Genomic DNA, 25990 nt, shown 5'->3' with positions numbered 1-25990 from the left:
ATATAGAAGGAATATCCATTGCCAAACCAACTAGCAATCTCCTAGCTGATATTTGTGAACTCTAATCCTATTATTCCTCAAGCTAGCAAGAATAACTAGTTTCTCTATATATTTTTTGAAATATACGAAATATCTTCAAGTTCTGTCTCATAATGTTCTATTTAAGACATCTCTGTTGGATTTCTATTTTTCCATGCATCCAATGTCCAATCCCTTTAGCATCTCATATAAATTTTTTAAAATGATAATATTTTCCTCTTAGCAAATTTCGTCAGGAAAGGAAAAAAGTGTTCGAAACCTGGAATTGATTTTTAAATTATCTTTGCATGTTCCAGATGAATCTAGGTACACATTTCAGATCTGGCCTCTTTTCTGTTTTTGTTCTGTTCACCCATTTGCCTTTTTGATTCACGAAATTTTAAAAAATGACTGCTGTATTTTAGTTCTAGGGGCTTCAGAACACTTGAATCCAATCTCTGTACTGTGCTTTTCACAGTATACTTGCAGATTTTTCCAAAAGTTTTACCTTACTCTTACTGCTAAAGGAAGAGCAGAAAGGAGAGGGTGATATAAGAACATCGCTTTTCTTCCAAACTTTAACCTCAAGCTCACCCATCAGCAGAGCTGAAAAGGAAAAGGGGCCAGTAAGGATACATTCCAGGATCTCATAGGTTCTCCTGGACGTCTGCAGCTGCAGCTTGCACGGTAAACCTGCTGGAACTTGATTCTAAGTGGCTCTGAAAAGCCACTGAGGAGTTTGTATTAGCCAGAGGACACGAAAGCTGCTATCCCCAGCTGAGAGATTCTCTGTTGAAACTGGGCACAAGCCCAAGTGGAACACAGAATCTGTTTTCCTCCCTCCAGTTTCAAAGGCCACATTTCTGTTTGCTTCCACATAGGCAAGGGTAAACTAGGAACAATAATATTCATTTATACAGCAAATAATAGCATTCATTATTACATGCTAGTTCCGTAACAGGTTCATTAAGTACTACTACCTACATGGTATTGATATTAGAAAAAGCTACTCTCCTCTTGCAAAAATCCACATTCGTCAGAATTTTTTTAATCTTTCAAGAAGTATGTCATAAACATAAAAGGAAAAGTGAGATTAAATTATCTGCATTATCTGTTCTCTTAAAGTTACACATTCTGAGAACATGTATCACAATGAACACTTATTCTCTACAGTTTGGTGTACCAGTGTATACTCTACTGATATTATTTCTTCTGCACTATTCCTTTTTTGTTATGTTCTCTCCCTCCTTCTCTCATTAACACATCTATCAGCAGAGTAACACACACACAAGCACATGCTACAATGGCAGCTACTTTCTTAACATATTCCCGACATCATTCCCGCAATGTTTATTTTTTCTTTTTCTTCCTGGATTGCAAAAGTTGGCACCTGAAAAACAAATTTACATCCTAGACCATGCTTTCCATTTGTCCATGTCTGGGCACTCTCCCAATACAGACAAGCAGATTTCCTATCATTCGTAGGATGGTATTTCATTCCTCTTGCCTTCATTCCTTTAATTTACTATCAGCTCTGCAGAGTATAATGAACCTAAATGCCTGCTCCGGCACTAAAAGCGGAAAGGAACAGTCTATCCCCAGAGGAAAAAAGTGCTATGTTCTAATTTGTAGGAAAGATAAGTTTTATTACTTAGAAAAGGAAATATTCATAGATTTGTGTAATTCGACAAGTGTATCGATAGACATTTTAAAGCTTTCAAAAACGGAATGTGCAGGTTTGCATAAACATAATATCTCCTGTATAGCCTGCATTCATAATTTGAAATCATCACATTTATAGTCAGTACTGGATGCTCTGTGCTTTAATGTCAGAAACTTACACAGAAATTACTAATATACTTTCTGAACTATTATGCAAGAATTCTTTTGTGGGTCATAACAGCAGTTTACTCACATCATTATTTCCTACAGCCCACTCTAAGTAAAGTTGTCCCTGTTTTTTGTGTGGGTCATGGGCCTGGGTGCTTTCCCTAAGCTCTTCAGCTCAAGGCTACCTCCCTACACTTGAGACAAGCTGCACTTCCCATTTTCTAGAGGTTAATTGGAGATAAGAGTCTCAGGTCCTTTTGTTCCCAGGCTGACTTTGAATCTTGATCTTCAGATTTCAGCCTCCTGATAAGCTAGGATTGTAGGCGTGAGCCACCGTGCCTGGCTGGCCCTAACTTGGAAGTAAATCATACACATATTGCAAAAAAACCAAAACTAAATTATAAAATATGAGTGTCCTTTTCCTGTCATCACAAGAATCCCTAATGATATTCACAAGACAATATGTTGGAAATAAACTCTACAACATGAATGGGGTGGGGAGAGAAGGAAAATGGGAGAGAAATATGAGAAGGGGTAACAATGTTCAATAAGTAATGTACCCACCACCTTAAAAATGTAACTTTAACTTCTTTATACATCACTGTGATAATAAAAAATAAATAAAAATGATTACCTAAAAATTCTAGTGTTTGTCACACCTAATATTCATCGTATTGTTTTAAATTTACAAAACATTTAAATGCATAATGCAATACTCTCAGTAAGCTATTATTAGTGGTCTAAAATTTTGGCACAATCATTTTTGACTTCTGAGAAGTCACTATGAAATATCAAATCCCTGAAGTCAGCTTGCAAGCACAGCTGGCAATTGTGCTAATTCATTTTCCTCACTTGCATCTCTGTGAAGAGGGAGGTGGGAGACCAACCTCTCAACACTGTCAGTTTCATCAATGACATGTTCACCTCACTTAGCTCTGCTGCTCACTCAGAAAATGGACACTTGAATTGCAGAGTGGTTTTTGAAAAGAAAGGCAGACCTTTGAAAAACAGGCGTTTTTTAACACCAACCAAGGCAAAAGGAATAAAAGTTAGAATGAAGAGAGAATAGAGAAGGAGAGAAAGGGGCTGAAATTATCTTGCAATTTTGCTTCATTCTTTTAACAAACACATTTTAATGTGTTCTTTCTCCATTAAGAAATATATTGTACCGTGCTTGTGAATATTTCCAACATTTAAAAACCCCTTAAAAGCCTCCAAGATTCCTCCTTCGGGAAGCTGAGAGTTTTCCTCCAATCATTTTCTATAATTGTGCCAAATAACTAAAAATAAAAATGACACGATAAGTTGTGAGAATCACAAGTTCAATTGCAGAAAGGAGTCATCATCGGGATTTTCAGGACAATCCATGCAGGTTTGGAAACTCACTGCTCTGATTGCCTTCCTACTGCAGGGCTGGCTCAGACATAAAAGCCAGTGGTATGGTTATGAGTAACTACTAGGAACTGTGGCCATAATCGAGTAGAGAGCTGTAATGTACTATCATGTGGTGAATTTAATTCAGTAAGAACCTTTACAGGCTGGAGTTTATTGAGAAAGTCCTGATTACTGTTCAGGCTTAGTATTTCTGATCCTTCGCCAGAACTGCACAAAACAGCTCTAGAATTTACAGGGCTTATTTAAACTAAACATATATCTCTCTTCATTTTATTTCCCGTCATCATGCTGCACAACATAATTTGGGGGTGGTTATCACAGCATTTCTGCCTATTCCATTCTTGGAATCACTTGCCACACTTCTCAAGGTTACATGAGAAGCACACGTGGGCATATTGTGTGGATTGATGGGTTCTGTCTTGGTTCTGCCTATGGGTGCTGGTAAATGAGCCTTTTGTATTTTCAATACAGTGAGGGAAGAAGAAAGAGAGACTTGTGAATCCTGTTAATAAGACACATAAAGCATGCTGTCCCCCAGAGATCTTGTTCCCTTCCATCTTGTAACTTAGTCCATACTGAAAATGAGGACTTTGCCCTCTAATCACAGTTCAAAGGATAGCAGGCAATCTCTAGTCATAGGATTAAATAAAGTATTCAGAAGCATCAAAGTCAACATACAGAAACAAATTTCTTTTCCTGCCACTGTATTGTTGCATTCTGAGAAAGAGGCACATTCCATAAAATAAAGTTCAGTGCTGCTGAAATGCCTTTGGTCTTACAATGTGTGTCCATTGCCGATGAGAAGAAAATGAATATGGCAATTATTTCAATCTTGTGGAGCAATGAGATGGGTCACATCTGAATAAATCTGTTTATTGATTTTAATCAAATGCATTCCTCTAGGTGATGACTGTTTAATGTTTTTGTATACCCAAAGAATTAAAGAGCATATAGTTTTCTATCTATAACAACTATAGCATCCATTTTTGTATTTCTGGTAACAGACCTGATACCTTTGGATAATTTTATTTACAATTTAGCATGTAATGATTTAAATGTGGATAATAAATTAATTAATAAAATAAACTTTCCTTTTAAAATCACAACAAAGAAAAATTGTTTTGTAGAAAAAAATTATAAATTGTTGAAAACAATACTATGAAATTTACTGAACTTCTATACAATTGGCTTTCCATAGATTTTCTATCTCAACTATGCATGAAGTAAAAAAATGTGACTAAATGAAAGGCCCTCCAGGATATAGAAACAAAAGTCATATAATGAGTGATGTCCTTAATGTACTGTGTTATCTCTCATCTTTTTTGTTGTCCCTTGGTTATCTCATAATATTACAGTATTTTATCTTGTTATCTGATATATTGTACATATGCTTATTTGGTTATTTGAAATCAGATAGGGAAGGGGGCAAAATAAGATGAGGGGCAGGGGTAGGGTGAGGGAAATGGGGACCAAGACATGAGAAAGGGCATCAATCTTTCTGAAGTAATGCACCTTCTATCTGATAAATATAATGTAACCCTTCTATTAATTATAATAAAATATATGGAAAAATGTGAATAATTTTATCAGAAAAAGGAACATATCATCAAGAAAAATATAAAAATACAAAACCAAGGGCTGGGAGTTTGGCCTAGTAGTAGAGTGCTTGCTTAGTATGCACAAAAACCCTGGTTCAATTCCTCATACATAGAAAAACGCAGGAAGTGGTTCTGCGGCTCAAGTAGTAGGCTCTATCCTGGAGAAAAGTCCAAGGGCAGTGCTCAGGCTCTGAATTCAAGCCCTATGACTGGCAAAAAAAAATACAAAACCAAGAGAAGAGGGTTGAAATATGATATTGATTTGAAAAAAAATGATATATACCTTTTCTACAAGTAGAAAGTACCTTTTCAAACATATATTCTTTCGTTATATGTGTTCATAGACAAGACATCTATTAAATATGTTAACAACATGATTTGGGAAATAAAACATACATTCAAATGCTGTATTTTTCTGATTTCTTTGTTTTCTCAAAATTCAATTGCCAAAATTTAGCTTTGTAAGTACTATTTTTAGCCAGAAAGAACTGTGTAATTATTTCAATACATTCTATGATTTTCATTACTACACAAGATGAAGAATAATTAGAAGTTATTCATCTTATGATTGGTCCTAATATTTAATGTTGAAAAAAATATCTAGATACCCTCTGTAAGTCTGAAACCTGGAGGAGTAAAATTCAAGACTAACCCATGCAGAAAAATATTCTAGGCTCTCTATCCAAATAGTCAAATGGTGTAGTTAAGAGTGTAGTAATTGAGTGGCTCTGAATTTAAATTCCAATAACATCAAAAAAGCATTAAAATAAAAAAATGAAAAACTGGAATTATTTCATTTCATTTTTAATAAAGTTATTTTTGGTGTCTTTTGTAGTTCTTGAATTCAGGGGTTGGACATTTTTCCTTAAGCTTCTGTACTCTGGAAAAGTGTTCTATCACTAATCTATAGTTTCATTTCTACTTTTGCTTTTTAATAAATATGTTTAGAAGCTTGGTGTGCTGACTCAACTCCTGTAATCCTAGCTACTCAGGAGGCTGAGATCTGAGAATCTTGGTTCAAAGCCAGCCCAGGCACTAAAGACAGGAGAATCTTATCTTCCATTAATCATTAGTAAAGGAACAGTGGAGCTGTGGCTCAAGGGGTAGAGTGGTGGCCTTGAGCTGAAGAACTCAAGGATAGCGCTCAGGCCCAGAGTTCAAGTCCTATGACCCTAATCCTCAGATCTCAAACTCCTGAGCAGCTAGGATTATAGACCTGAATCAACAACACCCAGACATCAAGTGGAAAATTGAGCATATCATATTTGTGATAGAAATCTATCTCAAAAACACAAAAAATGTTAAACATTAGGATTTCTAGTAATGTCATTGTTTATAAAGCTATTTTCAATAACCAAGTCTGTGGACTTTCACTTTTGAATGGGTATTCACTGGAAAATTATGCTGTCAGAAATAATGACATTGCCCCATTTGTAAAGAAATGGAAAAACTTAGAAAAAAAATCATATTAAGTGAAGTAAGCCAGACTCAAAGGAACATAGGCCCAATAGTATCCCTCATTTGTCATAATCCGTAGAAACCTTGGGCTCTCCTAGCAGAGATGTACAATAGAACAAAATCTAGAGACATAAGGCCAAATAGTATGACACTAAATGTAAGGACCTCCAGGATAAGGAAACAAAAGCCATATAATGAGTGATTGTTTTCCTTAATGTACTGTGTTATCTCTCATCTCTTTCGCTATCCCCTGGTTATCTCATATTGTTACAATATTTCACCTTGTTATCATATATTTTATTTGTGCTTAATTGGTTATTTGAAATAGGATAGGGAAGGGGGGAAATCAAGATGAACAGGGGGAGAGGGGAGAAGAAAATGAGGACCATGTCATGAGAAAGGGTATCAATGTTTGTGAAGTAACGCACCTTCTATCTGGTGAATATAATGTAACCCTTCTTTTTTTTTTTTTTGCCAGTCCTAGGCTTGAGCTCAGGGCCTGAGCACTGTCCTTGGACTTTCTTTCTCAAGGCTAGAGCTCTACCACTTGAGCCTCAGCACTACTTCCGGCTTTTTTCTATATGTGGTACCGAGGAATCAAACCTGGGTCTTCATGCATGCTAGGCAAGCACTTTAACCACCAGGCCAAACTCCTGGCCCCATAATGTAACCCTTCTATTAATTACAATAAATATATATATAGGCCAGTAAAAAAATGACATGTATGTTACTGATGATTCTGTCTGAAAAGCAGGGTACAACCGGGGATATGAATGACCAGGTAGATTACTCCTGTAATCTTAGGCTGAGAGAAGAGGATCATGGTTTGAAAGACAGTCTAGGCTGCTTAGGACACATTGTCTCTGAACAAAACAAAGCAAAAATAGATGAAATACTTGTCCCTCTCTCAAAAATATTATGTGAATAGTAAGTTCCTAGACACAAAGAAACACATTTCATCAGATTTTTACTATTTTGTATTGATTGCTATATTCTGTTATGCTCCTTTATTAATAATGGATAGCCTATTGTACTTAAGTTTCAAGTCTTGATTATTATGTTGGAACATTTGTTTAATGGATGGCATCATCGATATTCTAGATGAGTAGCCTGCAGAATGAGTTATAGAAACGAAGCTCTTTGCATATGCTTCTTTATTCAATTAATTTTAATGAATGTCAGTACATATAAATTTTCAATAAGTATATTAAATGTATTGTAAACATGTTGAAAGTGATTGTGAGTCTCTGACTTCAGCACTGAGAGCAGAACTTTCTAAGTTTATTATTTTAAGTCTTTTTTTTTTTTGTCAGAGGTGGATACACTACCATTGAGCTATTTCCCCAGTCTCTCTAACCTCATTCAGTCTAGACAAAGCTCAGGTCAGCAAATTCTGATCTAGGATTGGAATTTAGCCTTACAGGATAGGTGAACTGATGAAGTAGAACAAGATTGTATTGTACTGAAAGTCAGAAGGCTGGTGATATCTGGGTACCTCCTGTCATGTTCATCAGAAACCCAAAAATCAATGCCTCCAGAGCCACTGAATTTGAATCCCTATAGTCCCTCTATCATTGAATGACTCTCTGCTAGATACCAGCTGGTCATCCTTTACTGAACTATAAACAAGCAAGGGGCCATATGAGATTTTATCCTTAAATTTGGTGAGAGTTCTGTGAACCAATTAAAGCAACTTACTTTTGTTTTGGTGATAGTGGTACCACATCTCACTCACTGTGTTTAGAGTCAAGCACTCTTCTTGAGTCACACTCCTGATTACTTCTAACTTTAATTACTTTTCAGATTTTTTTTTAAATCTGGGGTTGGTTTCCACCCACATAGGAGTACTTTTTTTCCAGGTTGCCTTGGTTCTTCAGTCTTCTCAATCTTCTCCATAGAAGCTGGGATTATAGGTATAACTACGTTCCCAGTCAATCTGTATTTCTTTAGACACTGATAAATGGTAAAAATGTGATGGGCTTTTGTACTTTTGCTTTGTTTTCAGTGCCTCTAAACCTGTGGACATTGATACACAATGATGGCAGTCCCGCATTGAGACACAGTACAGATAAAAGTAAGAACAAAAAGGGCCGGGAGTTTAGCCTAGTGGTAGAGTGCTTCCCTAGCATGCACGAAGACCCGGGTTCGATTCCTCAGTACCACATACTTAGAAAAAGCCAGAAGTGGTGCTAAGGCTCAAGTGGTAGAGCTCTAGCCTTGAGAAAAAACCAAGGACAGTGCTCAGGCCCTGAGCTTAAGCCAGGACTGGCAAAAAAAAAAAAAGTAAGAACAAAAAATGAATTTACAATAATTGTTAAGTAACACATAGGCTTGTTATCTCAAATGCAGTATGATATTTTTATTCATTTCTATGTTTCATTATTTTTTCACTCATATTGCTCTAGTGTAACTAATTTTATGCAATGCAATTCAATTTATTATTTCTCTTAAAAAACAAAAACAAAAAATTCCACTTAAAAACAAGAACTGTTCCTGATTTCTTAAAATGTAATACATATATGAGATATATGAGGTGCTGTTCAAATCAAAAATCTCCTTATAACTTCTAAGTGCTTCCACATGAAACCCTATGGACTTTAAAAAAATGAAATAAGTGATTCATATTCAATCTCTGGACTGCTAAGTAAGAATCTCCAGGTATTATGGATCTAAAATCTTTTTTATGTACAGAATCCTGTATGTACTGAACAATCTTCTAGGTTTCCTCTACTTTCAGAATTAAACAGATGAGTGGCATTAAAGAAAGAAAAGACACGTTTAATTTATTCTTTTCAACATTTAATCTATATTTAACAGATAGCATGCAATCTATAATTCTGATGCAAATTCTTTCTTGTCTAGAATTCATAAGAGAAACTGTCCATGAAATTGTCACTTATTTGTTATGCTATGTAAACTCATCTATATGTAAGTTTCAACGTTTTCTTAAATTCAATTTTGTTCTTACAGCTATTAATTTATTTTTGTCATTTGTAGTTTGGTAATGCCACCATTTGAACACAAGTTCTCATAATTGGTAATCAGCTTTGCTACTTCAGCTAGACTCAAATTATAAAGCTAAAATCAAATCAAAGTTGATATGCTCCCTGTCTATCTGTATTATATTTAAGCTTCATTAACACAGAGAAGTACATTTCAGCATTTAAAATATATACCCCATTCACCTAAATTATTAAATAATAACTGTAAAAAACAGGATTATATTTGTGTACAAGGTAGCTTGATCTCATTTATACCTTTATAACTCATTTATGTGCTCTTATCTCTCACTTTCTAGTTAGCGAACTAGAACCACCAGAACTACTCCTTAATATGTTCCCTTCTGCCTCCCGGAATTTATAATTTTTTTTAAGATCCAACATATGAAAGTGAAGATGTGCTACTAATTTTTCTGGATATACTCTGCATCTAGTATTTCAAAGCAGACAAGAATTTCACCTGTAATTCCGCCTCCACTTTCCAAAATCTTGGTACCTCCAAAATCTTGGGTCTCTGAAGATATCACTACAGGTGACTATATCCAATGTCAGAATTTATATCTTATAAGCATACTGATGACATTGCAAATATCCCAAAATGTAATGTCTGTAGTTTCTGTAGATTTATATTTCTTTGCATTCAAAAAATTATTCTTGGGGACCGGGAATTTGGCCTACTGTAGAGTGTTTCCTCATATGCACGAAGACCCAGGTTCGATTCCTCAGTACCACCTACATGGAAAAAAGCTGGAAGTGGTGCTGTGGCTCAAGTGGTAGAGTACCAGCCTTGAGGAAAGTCCAAGGACAGTGCCCAGGCCCTGAGTTCAAGGCCCAGTACTGAAAAAAAAATTATTCTTAGTGGACTTTTTATCCCATGGGAATGATGGTTAAAAAGTCATCTGATAAACCACCAGACATTGGAAAGGCATGCCATTACTCCAATGTACCTGTGCTTTCATAATGAAAAATTTATCCATATTTTCCATGTCTATAATCTTTTTGCTTAGCTTTATTCACATGTCCCTATTAACTTGAAGCATATAGCTCCCCAAAATATTATTTATTACCATGTGTTCAAATATAAAGTTCTTACAGATTGTTTTTTTTGTCAGAATCTCTAACTTTTGAAGAAGCTTGTCCACATATCTGTTTTAATTCAACAAGCAAATGCTTAAGCTGCATTAAGTATAAGAACATACAACTTCCATTGCACTTTGGGAACAGTTTGCATCCTTTACTCATTTCCTCAGTCTGGTATCATGTATTGTCATTTTCTATGTGATTTCCACACTCATGCAACAGATATTGATTCAAGCCTTTTTGTTTCACCTTTTGGTTGTTTTGTTAGATCTTCAGGAACCTTCAGTGAAAGGTACTATGGTTGTCACTTGTTTGAAGGGCTTTTTTCTTTCTCTTTGTGTTCTCCATTCTTCATGAACAGCAGCACCACAGCTGTCATTCTGAATGGTTGTGAAGTCTTTGACTGATAAGCCTATGCCTGTGGCACATACAGTGACTTTAAACAGCTAATTAGGAGGAAATGGGCCACGACAAGGTTTGGTGCTGTCTATCAAACCTGTGACCACTGCTGACACTATCCGTAATCTGTCAAAAGTGGCTCTTCCTGTGAACACAGCCAAGCTCACGAGTTCTGAGGGGGGGAAAGAATTTGGCAGAATGTGTATAATCTAAAGTAAAATAAGGTGATGGCTGATCTTTACAAGATCTTAAATAACTGAAAAAAATTATATTGAACTGGCAGAAATTTGATGGCTGTCTTATTTAAATTTGTTGTTAGAGTGCAGGAGATACAACTGAAAATTTTCTTTAGAAACTTCCTGAAATTAATTCAAAAAGGCTATCCAATCACTTAAGAGTGTTTATTTAGCTTTTGTAAAATACTACTGAATAATAAATGTAATAAATGATAAATATAATATATTTAATAAATATAATAACTATAACTATAACTTAAAATGAATAATTTTATAGAGACTTGTAATCAAAAGTATCTAGTATCATTTCTTTAAAAAACTAAATGTGTTTATAGAAAGATATGTAATTATATGGATTCCTGCAATTATCATTCATATGCAGAAGTTTTTACATGTGCAAAAATATGACAAAAATACTTAAATCATTGTTTTAATTTAGAAAAAGAAATATGTGGATATTACAAACTATTAAATAAAATTTATTGAATATTATAGATTTGTACTTTTGTTTAGACTTAGGTCTTACAATAGGAGCCAGATAGTAATTCTGAATTGGGGAGATAATGAATGACTGCAAATGTGTTACCAGTGGCTCACATATGTAATCATAATTACACGCAAATCTGGAATCTGAGGATCACAGTTTGAGGATTCAGGTTGGACTCACAGATCCTAGAGACTCTCAATGTCACATAATTACCAAAAGCCAAAAGTGCAAGCATGGGTTAAGCAGTTCACAAGATGAGGAAAAATGCCAAGTTAGAGCTCAGGATCCAGTACACACACACACACACACACACACCACCACCACCACCACCACCACCAAATCATTGAAACATTTCTAAAACCTTTGGGTATCCTCTTCTCACACATACTGTCCACATATGAGAAGTTCTTATTTTTGTAATTCCAGTCAGAATACTACTCTTGAGTAATCACTTGATAAGTTCTTTAACTCTTACATTGACTTCATATACAATGTTGTGCACTATGCAATCTGTGCTATACCCTAAGCAGTCTAATGCTGATATGAGTGTATTAGAATGTAGTAGATGAGACATAACAGTTTATGCTTGGTTAGACTCCTAACTGATGACATTGGTTCAAGTGTCATTGCTATATAGACTATGGAGAAAGGGAAGGAGGGAAGGAAGGAAGGAAAAAAGGAAGGAAGAAAGGTGGGAGGGAGGGAAGGAAGGAATGAAAGAAGGAAGGAAGGGAAGGAGAGAAGGAAGGAGGGAGGAAGGAAGGGAAGATAAGTTTATAATTCATAATAATGATTATATAAATAAAGAAAGAATAGATGGGAAAAGGATGAGGTAGGGATAGGAAAAGCAGAAGAAAAACGTGGGAAGGGGCATCAATATAAAAGAATCTACATACCCACCACCTGACAAATGTAACAGTAGCCCTCTATACAACATACAACAATTAAACACAATAAAAGAGAAAAGGATAGATAATTTATTTCAATTCATTGCATTTAAAGACATCTATCTATCTATCTATCTATCTATCTATCTATCTATCTATCTATCTATCTATTGAGGATCTAACATATTTTATGTTGGATATCATTTCACAAATATGTATCCAAGTCTGTAAGCTTATAGTATTTTAGATGGTGTTTTTGAGCAGACCTTTTAATTCTATGGGGGTTGTAAAAAATTTTTTGTTATCATGAAGAGTGAGAGTGAAAATAAACAGTCTTTGAGGTGATTTAGCATAATTACTAAAGTATAGATCAACCTTAGATTTATAAATTGTTCCCAAATACTAACACACATTTAAACAGAAATTTTGCTCAATTTCATACGTACCACTTATTCTCATTGAAAAATTGATATGAACTATGGTTAAGTGCTGAGCATATTTATTTCTTAAAATATAATTTTTTATTAAATAATTTATTAACATTTATTTTTACATCATATTTCAAATGACATATTTAACAAACAAGTATTTGAGAAGGGAATTTTTATATAATCACTGGCACTTACATTTTAGAACATAATTAAAATTAGGCTGAGGGTTTGTATGTCATAGATACATATTAATCTATGTAATAAAACAATATGTCTATAGAGTCATAAGTTTTTATATCTATGCAGTTGTATTTATATTTCCAGTACCATGACCATAGCATTGGGTATGTAACTATTGAGTCCTCGCTCTTGTACTTTTTGAATTTAATAGCCACATATTAAGGATACCATGCGCCTTCTGTTCCTTTGGTCTTGACTTGTCTCACTCAACATGATTGACTCTAGATTCATCCACTTTCCTGCAAATGCCATTATTTTATCTTGTCTGTTGGCTATGTAGAATTACATTGTGTATATATATATATATACATATATATATATCACATTTTCTTTATCCATTCATCTGCAGTAGGACATCTGGATTGTTTCAATTGCCTGGCTATTGTGAATAGTGCAGAGATGAACATAACTGAGCAGGTGTCCTTATCATATCTTGGTTTATGGTGTTCAGGATGGATGCCCAGAAGTGGTATCATAGGGAAGGTCAATTTTCAGTTCTTTGAGAAACCTCCGCACTGCTTTCCAGAGTGGCTGAACTAGTTTACAATCTGACCAACAGTGCAGTAGGGTTCCTTTTTCTCCAAAGCCCTGCCAGCATCTGTCAGTGTCTGAGTTCAAAATCTTGGCTATTCTTGTTGGGATAAGGTGGTATCTCAGGGTTGTTTTTATTTGCATTTCCTTTTTGACCATGGATGATGAACATATTCTCATATGCTTTTCTTCCATTTTAATCTCTTCTTCTGATAAGTTTCTCTTGCCCATTTAGTGAATGCTTTGTTGGGTTTGGGGGGATTAGTACCTTGAGTTCCCTGTAAATACTGGATATGAGCATTTGTCAGATGTATTATTAGTAAATATCTTTTCCCAGGTGGTTGACTGGCTCTCTACTTTTGTGGCTATGCTTTTATCTGTGCAGAAACTTTTTATTTTTAGGTAGTCCCATTTATCCAGTCCCTCTTCAATCTATTGTGACCTTGGGATTCTGTTCAGGAATATTTTGCCTGTGCCTATGAGTTCGTGTCTCTCCTACTCTACTATGTAGCAGTTTCACGGTTTCCAGTCTGACATTGAGGTCTTTGATCCACTTTGAGTCAATGCTTGTGCATGGCAAAAGGCTAGTGTCAATTTTTAGTTTTCTGCATGTGGCTCCCTAGTTTTGCCAGCACTAATAACTGAATAGACTGTGTTTGTTACACTGTGTATCTTTGGTCCTTTGTCAAATACAAGTTGACTATAGGTTTGTGGTTCTATTTCTGGATCTTCTATTCTGTTCCATTGATCTTCTGGTCTATTCTTGTGCCAACACCATGCTGTTTTGTTATTATGGCTCTGTAGTAGAGTTTGAAGTCTGGTATTGTAATACCACCTGCATTACTCTTTTTGCCTAGAATTGTTTTGGCTATTCTAGGTCTTTTCTTGTTCCATATGAACCTTTGGATTGTATCTTTTATTTTAGTAATGAATGTCTTTGGGATTTTGATTGGGATTGCATTGAATTTGTATATCAATTTTGGCAGTATAGCCATTTTTCACTATGTTGGTTCTCACTACCCAGGAGTATGGGATGTCTTTCCATTTCCTGGTATCCTCTTTAATTTCATTTGTTAGGCTTTTATAGTTTTCATTAAATAATTCCTTTACATCTTTGGTTAAGTTAATTCCTAAGTATTTATTCTTTTGGGGACTATTGCAAATGGAATCATTTTCTTGATTTGGCCTTCTCTTTGTGTATTGTTGGTATACAAGAAGGCTACTGACTTTTGAAGGTTAATTTTGCATCGTGCCACTTTGCTAAAGTGGTTTATTCATTCTAGTGTATATATATATATATATATTAATTTGTTTCTGGATTCTGTTGGCTAGTATTTTATTAAGGAGTTTTGCATCTGTGTTCATTAGAGAGACAGGTCTGTAGTTTTCTTTTTTTGTTGGGTCTTTCCCTGTTTTGGGGATGAGTGTAAAATTAGCTTCATAAAATGAGTTTGGTATTGCTTGCTTCTATTTCTCAGAAGAGTTTCAAGAGTATAGGATATGTTTTGTATTAAGAATAAAAAAAATTGTGGGACATGGAGGCTGTCTCCTGTAATCCTAGCTATTCTGGAAGCTGAGATCTGCGGATCCTGGTTCAAAGCCAGCCCGGGCACAAAATACAGTGAGATCTTATGTCCAATTATCCTCTAGAAAATGGGAAGTGGGACTTGGCTCAAGGGTAGGGTGGTTGCCTTGAGCTGAAGAGCTCAGAGCCAGCACCCAATCCCAGGTGTAGGGCGGTAGCCTTGAGCTGAAGAGCTCAGAGACAGTGTCCAGGCCCAGAGTTCAAGCCCCATGAACCTTGCACCCAGCAACAAAAAAGAGAATAGAAAATCCAGGGCCAGAGTTCAAGCCCCATGACCTCTATCCCCCAACAACAAAAAGAGAATAGAAAATTTCAAGTTTATACTGCATTATTCTTTATGTAACCGAACTAGGAATATGTATGTATGTGAGACGTATAGTATTTGATTTTATATCTCTTTTTATTTGAAAGTAGCATATAATGTTAGTATTTAACTGAACTCAAATAACATTTAATTAATAGTTAATTTCTATTCTCTATAGTTAAACATTGACCTGTACTTTGTGACCAGGTTTGGTTATCTAGGCTAAACAGTCATTGAGGAGATTATCTAGAATATTAAACCTGTTGTCTTCATCAAGATTTAGAATGTAAAATATATGACATACAGTAATAGTATAATGCATTATAATTTTCTTCCCACACTCTGGTTGTATTCATCATATGACAGATTTTTCAGTTCTCTTAAATATTTCCATAAAACTATTGGACTCAATTGGTAATTTCAAGAAACTAATGAAAGTTTTTAACCTCTATAAATTTCTAAGCCCAGAAAACCCTGTGTTGTAAATTTAAGTCAGAGGCCAATAATATTTCTCACATCAGACTGATTTTCTAGATTTTGCTATGGAGATTGATGACACTGACCCACCCTGTGCTATCTTAAACAACCATCTGCACCTCTGAATTTCACACTCAAGAGACCTGCCACATTTCTGAGGTCTGGCAGCTAAAATTCACAGCTAATAAGAAAAAAAATTCTGTCTGCCAATCTTCCTAACTCTTAAAGTTAAGATTTCTATCAGACATTGATTTTCAGATTTCACCCCTACAAAGCAAGTCTTATCTCAAAAAGCCATACACTTGAACAGTGTGCTATTTTATAAAATTTCTTTAGCTCAAGCATCAAAAACAGTGACAGTGAACAGTTACTCATACTGAGATGCAGTTTTGTGTATGAATTCTAATAACTATGAGATGTTTTCCTACTGACTGAAGAATGTGGAAACTAAAGGCTTTTTTCTGTATTCCAGTAAGAGGTGCAGTAGAAGGGAAATAACAGTAAAGTTCATAGATCAAATATGTTTACTTAGAATTGGAAACAATGCAGAGGTGTTATTTTTTTCACTGTTTTTCCTCCTCTGTTTTAACTATGGTAAAATTCAGACTTTTCCCAGTGACATACAATATGCCAGAAAGAGAAAGCTTCAACATGACACTTTAAATTCCATACCTTACATGAAGCCTAATTTCAGATAATGATTCAAATATGAACTCTTTTCTTCAATATTTCCTTGGAAATGCTTTATATGCATTTTGAAGGAAGAATCATTATACTACATTAAGATCAGAAACCTTAGGATCTAATTCTTCTGCTGATAATAGCTAATATCCTGACCTACTGACATACTCTATCTCTATTGGGACCACGTCTGCTTCAGTGATGAGAATATATATTCTCTGTGCTCCTGATAGTCAAGATCTCTGTAAGGATTTGTTTATTTGTGCTTAGACAGTGACATAGCAAGTTGGATAATTATGCAGTCAATAAAAACATGTGGTTGTGGCTACTTCTCCATCCCCCCTGCACACAAATTACTATTTGAATACATATATATATACAAATTAAATAAATATATGTATATAAAAAACCACCCTGTATCAGTTCCCCATCTTTAAAATGAAAATAGTAGTCATCTGTTAAATAAGGTTGTTGACAGCATTGGAATATATATCAACAATTATAAAAAATTCAACCCTTCAGCAAGGTTTAAAGCAAGATGAATACTAAAGGAATTATATAAATTTAGCACAATTCAATGACCACATTTTATTTGGTGGTATGTAAAATTGTTAACAAGTGTTAGATTAGAAGCATTAACATAATATATGAAATGCTTAGAGTGAGATCTGGGACAAGTGTCCCCACAGCTGAATTATTTTTCTATTTGAAACCAATTATTATTATACCTTAGTTGGGAGAGATAGGTTAAGAACAATGGATTAATGAGTATTACAATATTATTAGTCTCAGTAGTATTAGTTTTATTTTATAACTAATGTCAAAATACAAAATACACATCTAATTCAGTTAATTACTACTAATTGACTTTGATTATGACTTCAATATAACAGATATACATTTACATGTTTCCTATACTGAGAAGAATATTTTCTCTTTGATTGCATGTAGGATAACTTAAAAAGGAAGTATATGTTCTAATAATATAAATAAACAATATATGCATATATAGAAAAATGCATATTTATATATAATTATATATCGCATGTATAAGCATGATTATATATGCATATGTGTATGCTTATGCATGAGTTTATATGCATATATATGCACATGCATGTATTTGGATATATACATGTGATCATATATACTCTATGTAAAATCTGTTTAGAAGAATTCTACATTTACTGTGAACATTAAATGTAAAAATAAATGCATAATTACATATATACACATATATTTTAGTCTACCTCTGTATCATCCAGTTATTAACATAGAAAATAAGATAATTACTGACATGCAGGTATCAGTTATTAAAGTATTGATTTTAGAGTGTAAGTAAAACTTTTGGAATATATACTTTAAAATGATGAAAAATGTCCAGGAAGTGGTGGTTCAAACATGTAATACTAGTTACTCAGAAGACAGAGATCTGAGGTAGGGAATTCCCTGAGTTCCTTTCTCCAGTTAACCATCAAAAATCTGGAAGTGGACCTGTGCCTCAGGGCATTAGCCTTGAGAAAAACAGCTCAAGAGCAGCTACAATTTTCCAAAAACTAAACAAAACAACAATAACAAAAACCCCACAGTTAAATATACTAATCATTGACATGAGTGGTGTGATAAATGGAAATGCTTAGCCTTCCCAGACTCGCAGAAAAAAATGCAGACTTTGAACGTCATACTATGGATGAAGTCCTTTTTAAAGAATGTATTAATTTTAATTGTGATTTAAAATATTCAGGGAAATACTTGAAATTAGATTTTAAATGAACAGATTAAAATTCCCCTTTAATTCATATTAAGTAAGATTGTCTCCTGTATTGTATTAGAAGAAAATAAAATACATGTGATTGAAAAACCAAAAAAAAATCATTCTTCCCACAAATCAATATGCATAATCATTAGCATTTTGATAAAAATTACTCAGTTAACAACACTTAATTTCAAAAAAAGTCACTTTGTACTTTCTCCTAAACTCAGTAACAATCAACAAATTTTCATTTAGTATCTAATTTTGTCTAATAATGAGGGCTTTAACCAAGAAGGAGAAGATTATCATTGGGTTATGTTCTAAAATAATATGTGACCACAAACGAATTCAGGGAAAATAGGTGTGTGTGTTTGTGCATGTGTGCAAGATTTAACATAATATATTTGAAATCATGGGGAGAATGTGAACAGTTCAGCACTACAGTGGTCTCTATAGAGACATGGCATACCTCATAATGGCTTTCTTCATTCTCCTGAATGTGGAAACCCGCAGAGCTGGGACATTTCTGAGGAGTGACAGGAATATTGTCACTTTTGCTGTGTGAGTTACACTGAAAGAGATTACCAAATAATTGTGACAAACTACCCCCACATTCATTTAAAGTGTCTATTGATAGACAAATCTCTTTGCTATGAGCCCAATAAGGGATTACCATTGAGCAAACAAAGGCCTATCTTCATAGATACCATGCATTTATATAAATCCATTAAGTAAGCTTAAAAATACAGTCCTTGGGATAAGCATTTGGCCAACTGTTTTGCACTTAAAATTATGGTCTATAATATTAGTAATTTTATTTGTGTCTTTCTTAAAAGCAACATGTATTACATTCATGACATATTAATTAAAGGTTATATGATTCTGCTTTTATTAGAGGTATTACTCAAGCCCTTGCCATAGGTGATATATATAATCTCTGTCTTGCCTATTAACATTATCTCCACAAAAGAGGATCTTTTATTTATCCAAAAGGATCTGCTTCTGATCAGATTTCTAGGAACATCAGTATCTCTTTCTCCCACATGAGTTCCTTCCACAATGGAACATTTGCATCCACTTTTTCTCTTCATTCTTTCCATCCTTCCTTTCTTTTTATTTCCCCAATCCTGCTCACAGTCCTTGAGCTTTCTCAAAGCTAGTGCTCTAACACTTGAGCCACAGCACCATTTACAGCTTTTTCTGTATAAGTGGTACCAAGGAATTGAACCCAATGCTTTGTGCATGCTAGGCAAGTACTTTTCTATTAGGCCACATTTCTGCCCTACCCGTGCCCCCTCTTTTTTTTTGAGGTATAGGAGTTTGAATGCAGGGCCTACACAAGTACTCTAGTGCTGTATCTGTGACACACCTAGCCCTAGTTTCTCCCTCTCACAGTTAGAATTACAAAGAGCATGGATAATTTTACTTAGACTTCCATTTTCCTTGTAAATATTTCTTTGAAAACAGGTTAAGTAGTTCACTTGGAAAAGAAGAGAATTTCAAAAGTTACAAGAAAAAAGTATAAATTAGCTTCTAAAAGTGATTGCTTTTCATATTCCCCTTAATATTATTTATTTCATGTGAAAATAAATCATTGTTCACTTCTTGATTCCTTACTTCCTTTTCTCCAAATATCTTCTTAGGGATGAGAATAAGTAATGCTATTTGATCAACTGTTAAACGCAACAGTATTGTTTCTCACTTTCTACTTCCATAAAAGATATGATAAGCCTGATGCCTTGGCTCACACCTGTAATCCTAGCTATTCAGGAGGCTGAGATCTGAGGATCTCAATTGAATGTAGGGCTGGGGCTCAACTGGTAGGATGGTAGCCTTGAGCTGAAGAGCTCAGGGACAATGCCCAGGTCTAGAGTTCCAGCCTCATGACCACCACTACCACCACCAACAAATATGATAATGATCCTAAGAATGTTTATCATTGAGTTATGTCCATTTTATTTCATAAAAACCTACTATATACACCCAGCATTTTTTTTCTGATCAGGAAGGAAATCGTTTTCTAAACTATTGTGTCATGTTTTCTGTTCAATAATGAAATGTCACTTTCCCATTTCAAAGAAGAATCTAAGTAATTTATTGTCATGAAACATTTTTAAAGCAAATGATTGTGAATGCTGATACATTCAGTCCTCTAACTACTCATTCCAAGACAACCTTTACACATATTTAAGTTTTTTTAAAAAAAACTGATAATATATTGCACAAATCAGTTATCTAAAGTATAATGCAATAAGAGAAATACAAGGCATAATTTAAAGTCAAATGCCCATTTTATAAGCTTTTTAGTATAAAAAGCTTTGTTGCTTCATTTATTATTAGTATTATAATTATTTTCCATTTCTCCTTCCCAACAATATTATATAAATTTTTATTTAAAAATATTGTTGACTTTGAATGAAATTCAACAAGTATGACTGACTCAACTTTATCTGTAGCTTAAATCACTTTGATATATGGTTTGTGAAATGTACTTTTCCAGTATAAATTATTTGCATGTGCCTAATTTTCTCTGAACAACTTTATCCTCAACGATAAAGTCTTTTTCTTGTTCTGCTGTTTCTCCACAGCAGCACTCACAGGATTACTTTATTTTTTAAATTAGATCCTACAACACTTGTTTTCACCTGTGATGTTCTTAGAGCGTTTAATCACTCAATTCCTGTCCCTAAGTCTATTCACATCAATTCATGCTGATTAATCTTTTTAAAACATCTTGTGTAGTATACAGTTTTTTTTTTATTTTCTCCAAAGAAATATTTCCTTAATTCCGGTGACCCAGCAGTTGTTCTTTCTATGACTATATTAAAATCACCAGGGGAAAATTTTTGAACTGTTACTGGCTGAGTTCCTCTACAAGCCATTTAAGTTAGAGCTCAGGCATAAATCTTTCTTTGAAATACTCATGGAATTCTAATGTTCAGTAATGGTTAAGAATAAAAGATCCTTATCCAGCCCCTAGAATACTACATTGAATTTTGGACTCATTTCTTTTTTGGTCTAATATATTGCCCTCTCAGTATTCTTCCTTTTTAATTTAACCTGTCAGAACTTCATTGGAATTTTTTTAAATTCATGAATATGCCATAATGTTACTGAGCCTCCATAAGAACTTATAACTGCATTATTATTCACACTGACACACACAAGCATACACATGCAAACACAGAAATCTATGCATTATCACAAGATTCCTCTGCAGATGGAAAAGGAATAAAATCCTTGAACAGATGAAGAAGACAGAGATTTAGAAATATTCAGTATCATTTGACTAGCATTTGACAAGTAAAAGCACTCTTAACCGACAATACTAAGGCAATTTTACTCTACTACATCTCCCTTCATAGTTACACACTTTCGGTCACTAATTCACCCTGCAATTGAATTATTTGTTTATTTGTTCATTTGTTTGATAATCAATCATTCGTTGAGTGCATATTGTTAGGATTTCACTGGGTCTTCCAGCTATGGTGTTTAATATTTGCAATACTCTCACATGCCAAGAATACCATAACACAGAAATAAAGAAAACATTTAACATAGGTTAAAATGCTACACAAAAATGTTTGTACCTGCCAGGAGCTGGTGGCTGTGGCCTGTAATCCTACCTACTGAGGAGGCTGAGATCTGAGGACTGTTGTTCAAAGCCAGCCTGAGCATAAGTCTGTGAAACATCTATCTCCAATTATCTTCCAGAAAACCAGAAGTGGTGCTTTAGCTTAAATGCTAGAGCAACAACTTTGAGCTAAAGGGCTCAGAGACAACACCCAGGCCCAGAATTCAAGCTCATCAACTGACAAAAACAAACAGACAAATCTATCGTAAAGAGACAAAGAAGGAAAGACTAGGCAGACTTCCAGTTTGGGCCTATAGGCTAAATTGTGAAAAACTGATGAGAGACTTGTGGTTACTTTTTATTCAAGGAACTATATATGACAAGGCTCAAGAACATGAATTCACACATGCTACCAGTAACTTGGATGAGGCTCACCCATGAAGTATGCAAGGATTTATTTGTGCATTGGACCATTAGTGAATTAAACTCCAGATTAGGGCCAATGATGAGGAGTCAGAGAACTAGACTTAATTCTACAACTTAATTGGATGATTGCTCAGGAATTGTTCTTTACTGACAGTGGCAGCCTTATTCATCTTTCCTTCTCTTCAGCAATCCACCAAAGGAAAGAGAAGATGAGCAAAATGAGTTCATTTGCAATATGGCTACAATACACAGGTAACTGACACTCTAATGAGATCTCACCTCAAGAACTAGACTGTGTCTAGTTCTGATGGAGTTTGTAGAATAGTTTATGGACTAAAGGAAGAAGTCAAACCTCTGTTATATTTTCACATTTTTTATGGTATGATACATCTTGCCTCTGAAAAATTACAAATCTATGACTGAGAGCCAGTAAGAAAATAAAGAACAGTTAGCCATGATCTATACTTTGAGATCAAATATTGTAAATAGTCAAAACTTTAAAGAAAATAATTCTCAAAGGAAAATAATGTAATCACCATAAATCCTAGCAAAGAAGTTTTTAGCCCAGAGAGAGATCCAGTCTGAAATAGATTTATTTTTTTAAAAATCTCAAGATATGGGCCGGGAGTTTGGCCTAGTGGTAGAGTACTTGCCTAGCATGCACGAAGACCTGGGTTTGATTCCTCGGTACCACATACTTAGAAAAAAGCCAGAAATGGTGCTGAGTCTCAAGTGGAAGAGCTCTAACCTTGAGAAAATCCGAGGACAGTGCTCAGGCCCTGAGCGCAAGCCCACAACTGGCAAAAAAAAAAAAAAATCTCAAGATATATCCCACCAAAACATTTTAATGTTTGACAAACTTACCATGAATGACTACATAGTAAACTATGGTTAAGGTATATTTGAGAAATCAGATGTAGCATTGCGAGATACATATGTAAATAAAAAATTTGTACATGTAGAACTCCACAACAGCTGTATTAAGTGGAAATCACTGTATCTACATTTCTACATTTGTGTTCTGTAAAATCCACTTGATGTTTTCCATTATTTTTTGACAGCTTGTATTTTAATCAGAGGATACATCATTACTCTCACAAATATGCATTGTGTTGCCTAGGAAAATGGTGAAAATCGTTACTCACTCACTGTGGAAATTCTTTCTCTAACCTGCTGCCTATGCAAGGTCTTTAGTTATTTCATTTTGACAGTAATTCTTGAGAAAGCACTTAACAATCATGATATCAAGAAGAAGAAAAAAAATCAACTATAACAAAATAACAAAAGATTTATGAAAATAATAACACAAATAACACCCACTCACCTATTTGCTAAAATGAGAGTTCTTTACATTTTCCACCCAACTTTACTTTAGCAGGAATGTTCATTATGGTGGAGCTCCTCCTACCTTCGTACAAAACCAAGATTGTTTGCTAAAGAAAATCAATGACACTGTAGAAAATTCTTTACAAATGTGCAGCCTTGTATTTTGCTGTAACATGTTTTATTAAATACCAATGCTCTTTGTTACAAACTCTCAGTTAATATGTTATTGGAATCCACTTCTATGAAATTAGGATTTCTTTCCATGAAAAGCTTTAAACTATTGTTTAAAATTTTGATGTAAATACTCTGAACTTTAGTAAGAAATTTGCAGTTATGAAAAATAATTGACACAAACAATTGTTAAGATTTGTGCCACTTTCAGGTTTTTGGCTAATTGGATAAAAGTCTCTTGCATTTTTATTGTTTTTCCTTTTTAGATGGAGAAAGAAAAATATCTCTAAGTATTAGTCCATTTTACATTATTGATGTGTTCACAAAAGTAAATCTTTAATATTACTTTTTGTGAATTTTTGTTCATGAATTAAACCATCAAATATGAGTTAGTCAGTAATAATGTTTTGGCTTCTGTGGGCAATCATTTATTTGCACTCTTCATTTGTCTCCCCTAAATGAATTCCTTCCAAAAATTATCATCCCCAAGAACTACAGTGTGCATTGAAAACACTATTACCAAGATTAAAGCAGATTGATCCTGGAAAATGAGAAGACTTGTATTGGACCGTTAACAACAGCAGTGGGTTCTGTCATCAAACCCTGTTCCTGCAGCTGGATTCTTCCCCATTCATGACAGGAAGTAACTTCATCACAGTAATATGTTGACTAGGGGTTATTGTATTTGATCTTTTAATTTATCCACTGCATGTTAGTAAAAAAATAAATACTGTTCAACTTCTAGAAACTTCCAGATTTCCCAATGTTCTCTACCAACTTTCTCATGCTTTCTATTCTAAATTATTATTTTTTCAGTGGTATGTCACCCAATTTCTTTAAAATCATGATGCGTACAGGTAGCTCCTAGTCTGTGTTCTTAAGATGATCTCCTTCTCTCTGTAAAAACACATCATTTCATACCTAACCCCAGATTCCAGAGACTAACAGATGAAGGGAGGCACTGCTGTTGAACAAACAATGAAGTTGTCTATTCCAAGTAAGATTTAGAAAAAATAAAAGGAGGATTTAACAGTGTTTAGAAAGAGCTATTAATTTGACTAGCGAGCTTTCATCAATTATAGTTCTTCCAGATCAAGTGAAATGAACAAATAATATATAATTCTCCTGCTATACTTTGTTATAACAGGTGAGTCACTTTTTTTTTTCTTGCCAGTCCTGGTCCTTGAACTCAGGGCCTGAGCACTGTCCTTGAGTTTTCTCACTGCTAGAGCTCTACCACCTGAGCCACAGTACCATTTCTGGCTTTTTTCTATGTATGTGGTACCAAGGACTCGAACCTCGTCTTCCTGCATGCTAGGCAAGCACTTACTCCCGGCCCAGGTGAGTCATTTTAAAACAGGTTTGCCAGGTGTGGCTTTGAGCTCAGGGCCTGAGCACTGTCCATGGGCTTTCCTCAAGGCTAGAGCTCTACCATTTGACCCTGAGGACCTTGTTTGGCTTTTTTCTATGTATGTAATACCGAGGAATCCAACCCGGGTCTTTGTGCATGCTAGACAAGCACTCTACTGCTACACCAAACTGGCCCCAGGAATAAGAATTTTAACACACCCCAGTGAGATTGGATTGAGGGGGAAAAATCCGATAATATGGAATTAAACTTTTAAATTCTGAAGAAGTTTAATAGGTCATTTGAATTAGAGTTCTTTATGAAACACTTTTACTGTTCATGAATTGTGTTTTATATGCTATTTCAAGCCTAAACGTCTCTATCAGAAGCTAACTACTTCCCTGCCCCAGGCTAAGAATCGAATAAACTACATGGATTTAATATACCATAAACAATAAATACCTTTCTCTCAAAGTGCTACCAGAATAATTGGTATTTTAGAAAAATGTTTTATAATAAGTATTTTGATTAGTCTAAAATTTCAGCAACTCTTTATGGTCCAATTTCTAAAACAAAATGAAAGAAAAGCAAATTCTGATGTTCCTGTGTTTGACTTACATAGGTGGAGATAGTGATAGACAACAACAAATTCCACAAATATGTAATTATCTAACTTTTGAGCTTTACTACATTTACAGTGAATTTGGCCTCCATTTCTAACCCAACATTGACTGAAATTGGAGGTTAACATAACAT

At 34.6% G+C, this 25990-nt stretch overlaps 1 protein-coding gene across 5 annotated transcripts in view; it reads right to left on the bottom strand.

Moving 5' to 3' along the window:
- The window catches only part of Pcdh9 (protocadherin 9), an 832893-nt gene that overhangs the window by 508136 nt on the left and 298767 nt on the right, over nucleotides 1–25990 (bottom strand). For 2 of the 5 annotated variants that reach the window (XM_090342050.1, XM_090342054.1), the window contains exon 3: nucleotides 18859–18960. The exons of 1 other annotated variant lie outside the window; for it this stretch is intronic. In XM_090342050.1, the coding sequence (XP_090198176.1) occupies nucleotides 18859–18960 (102 nt within the window). The remainder of the gene's footprint in view (nucleotides 1–18858; nucleotides 18961–25990) is intronic. 2 more of the 5 variants (XM_090342051.1, XM_090342055.1) reach the window with 1 other exon arrangement.

Source organism: Megascapheus bottae, chromosome 11 (assembly GCF_031878675.1).
Source record: "Megascapheus bottae isolate mThoBot1 chromosome 11, mThoBot2.hap1, whole genome shotgun sequence".
Lineage (NCBI taxonomy): Eukaryota > Metazoa > Chordata > Mammalia > Rodentia > Geomyidae > Megascapheus > Megascapheus bottae.
The sequence above is the reverse complement of the archived record's forward strand: the minus strand, read 5'-3'. Positions and strand labels throughout refer to the sequence as shown.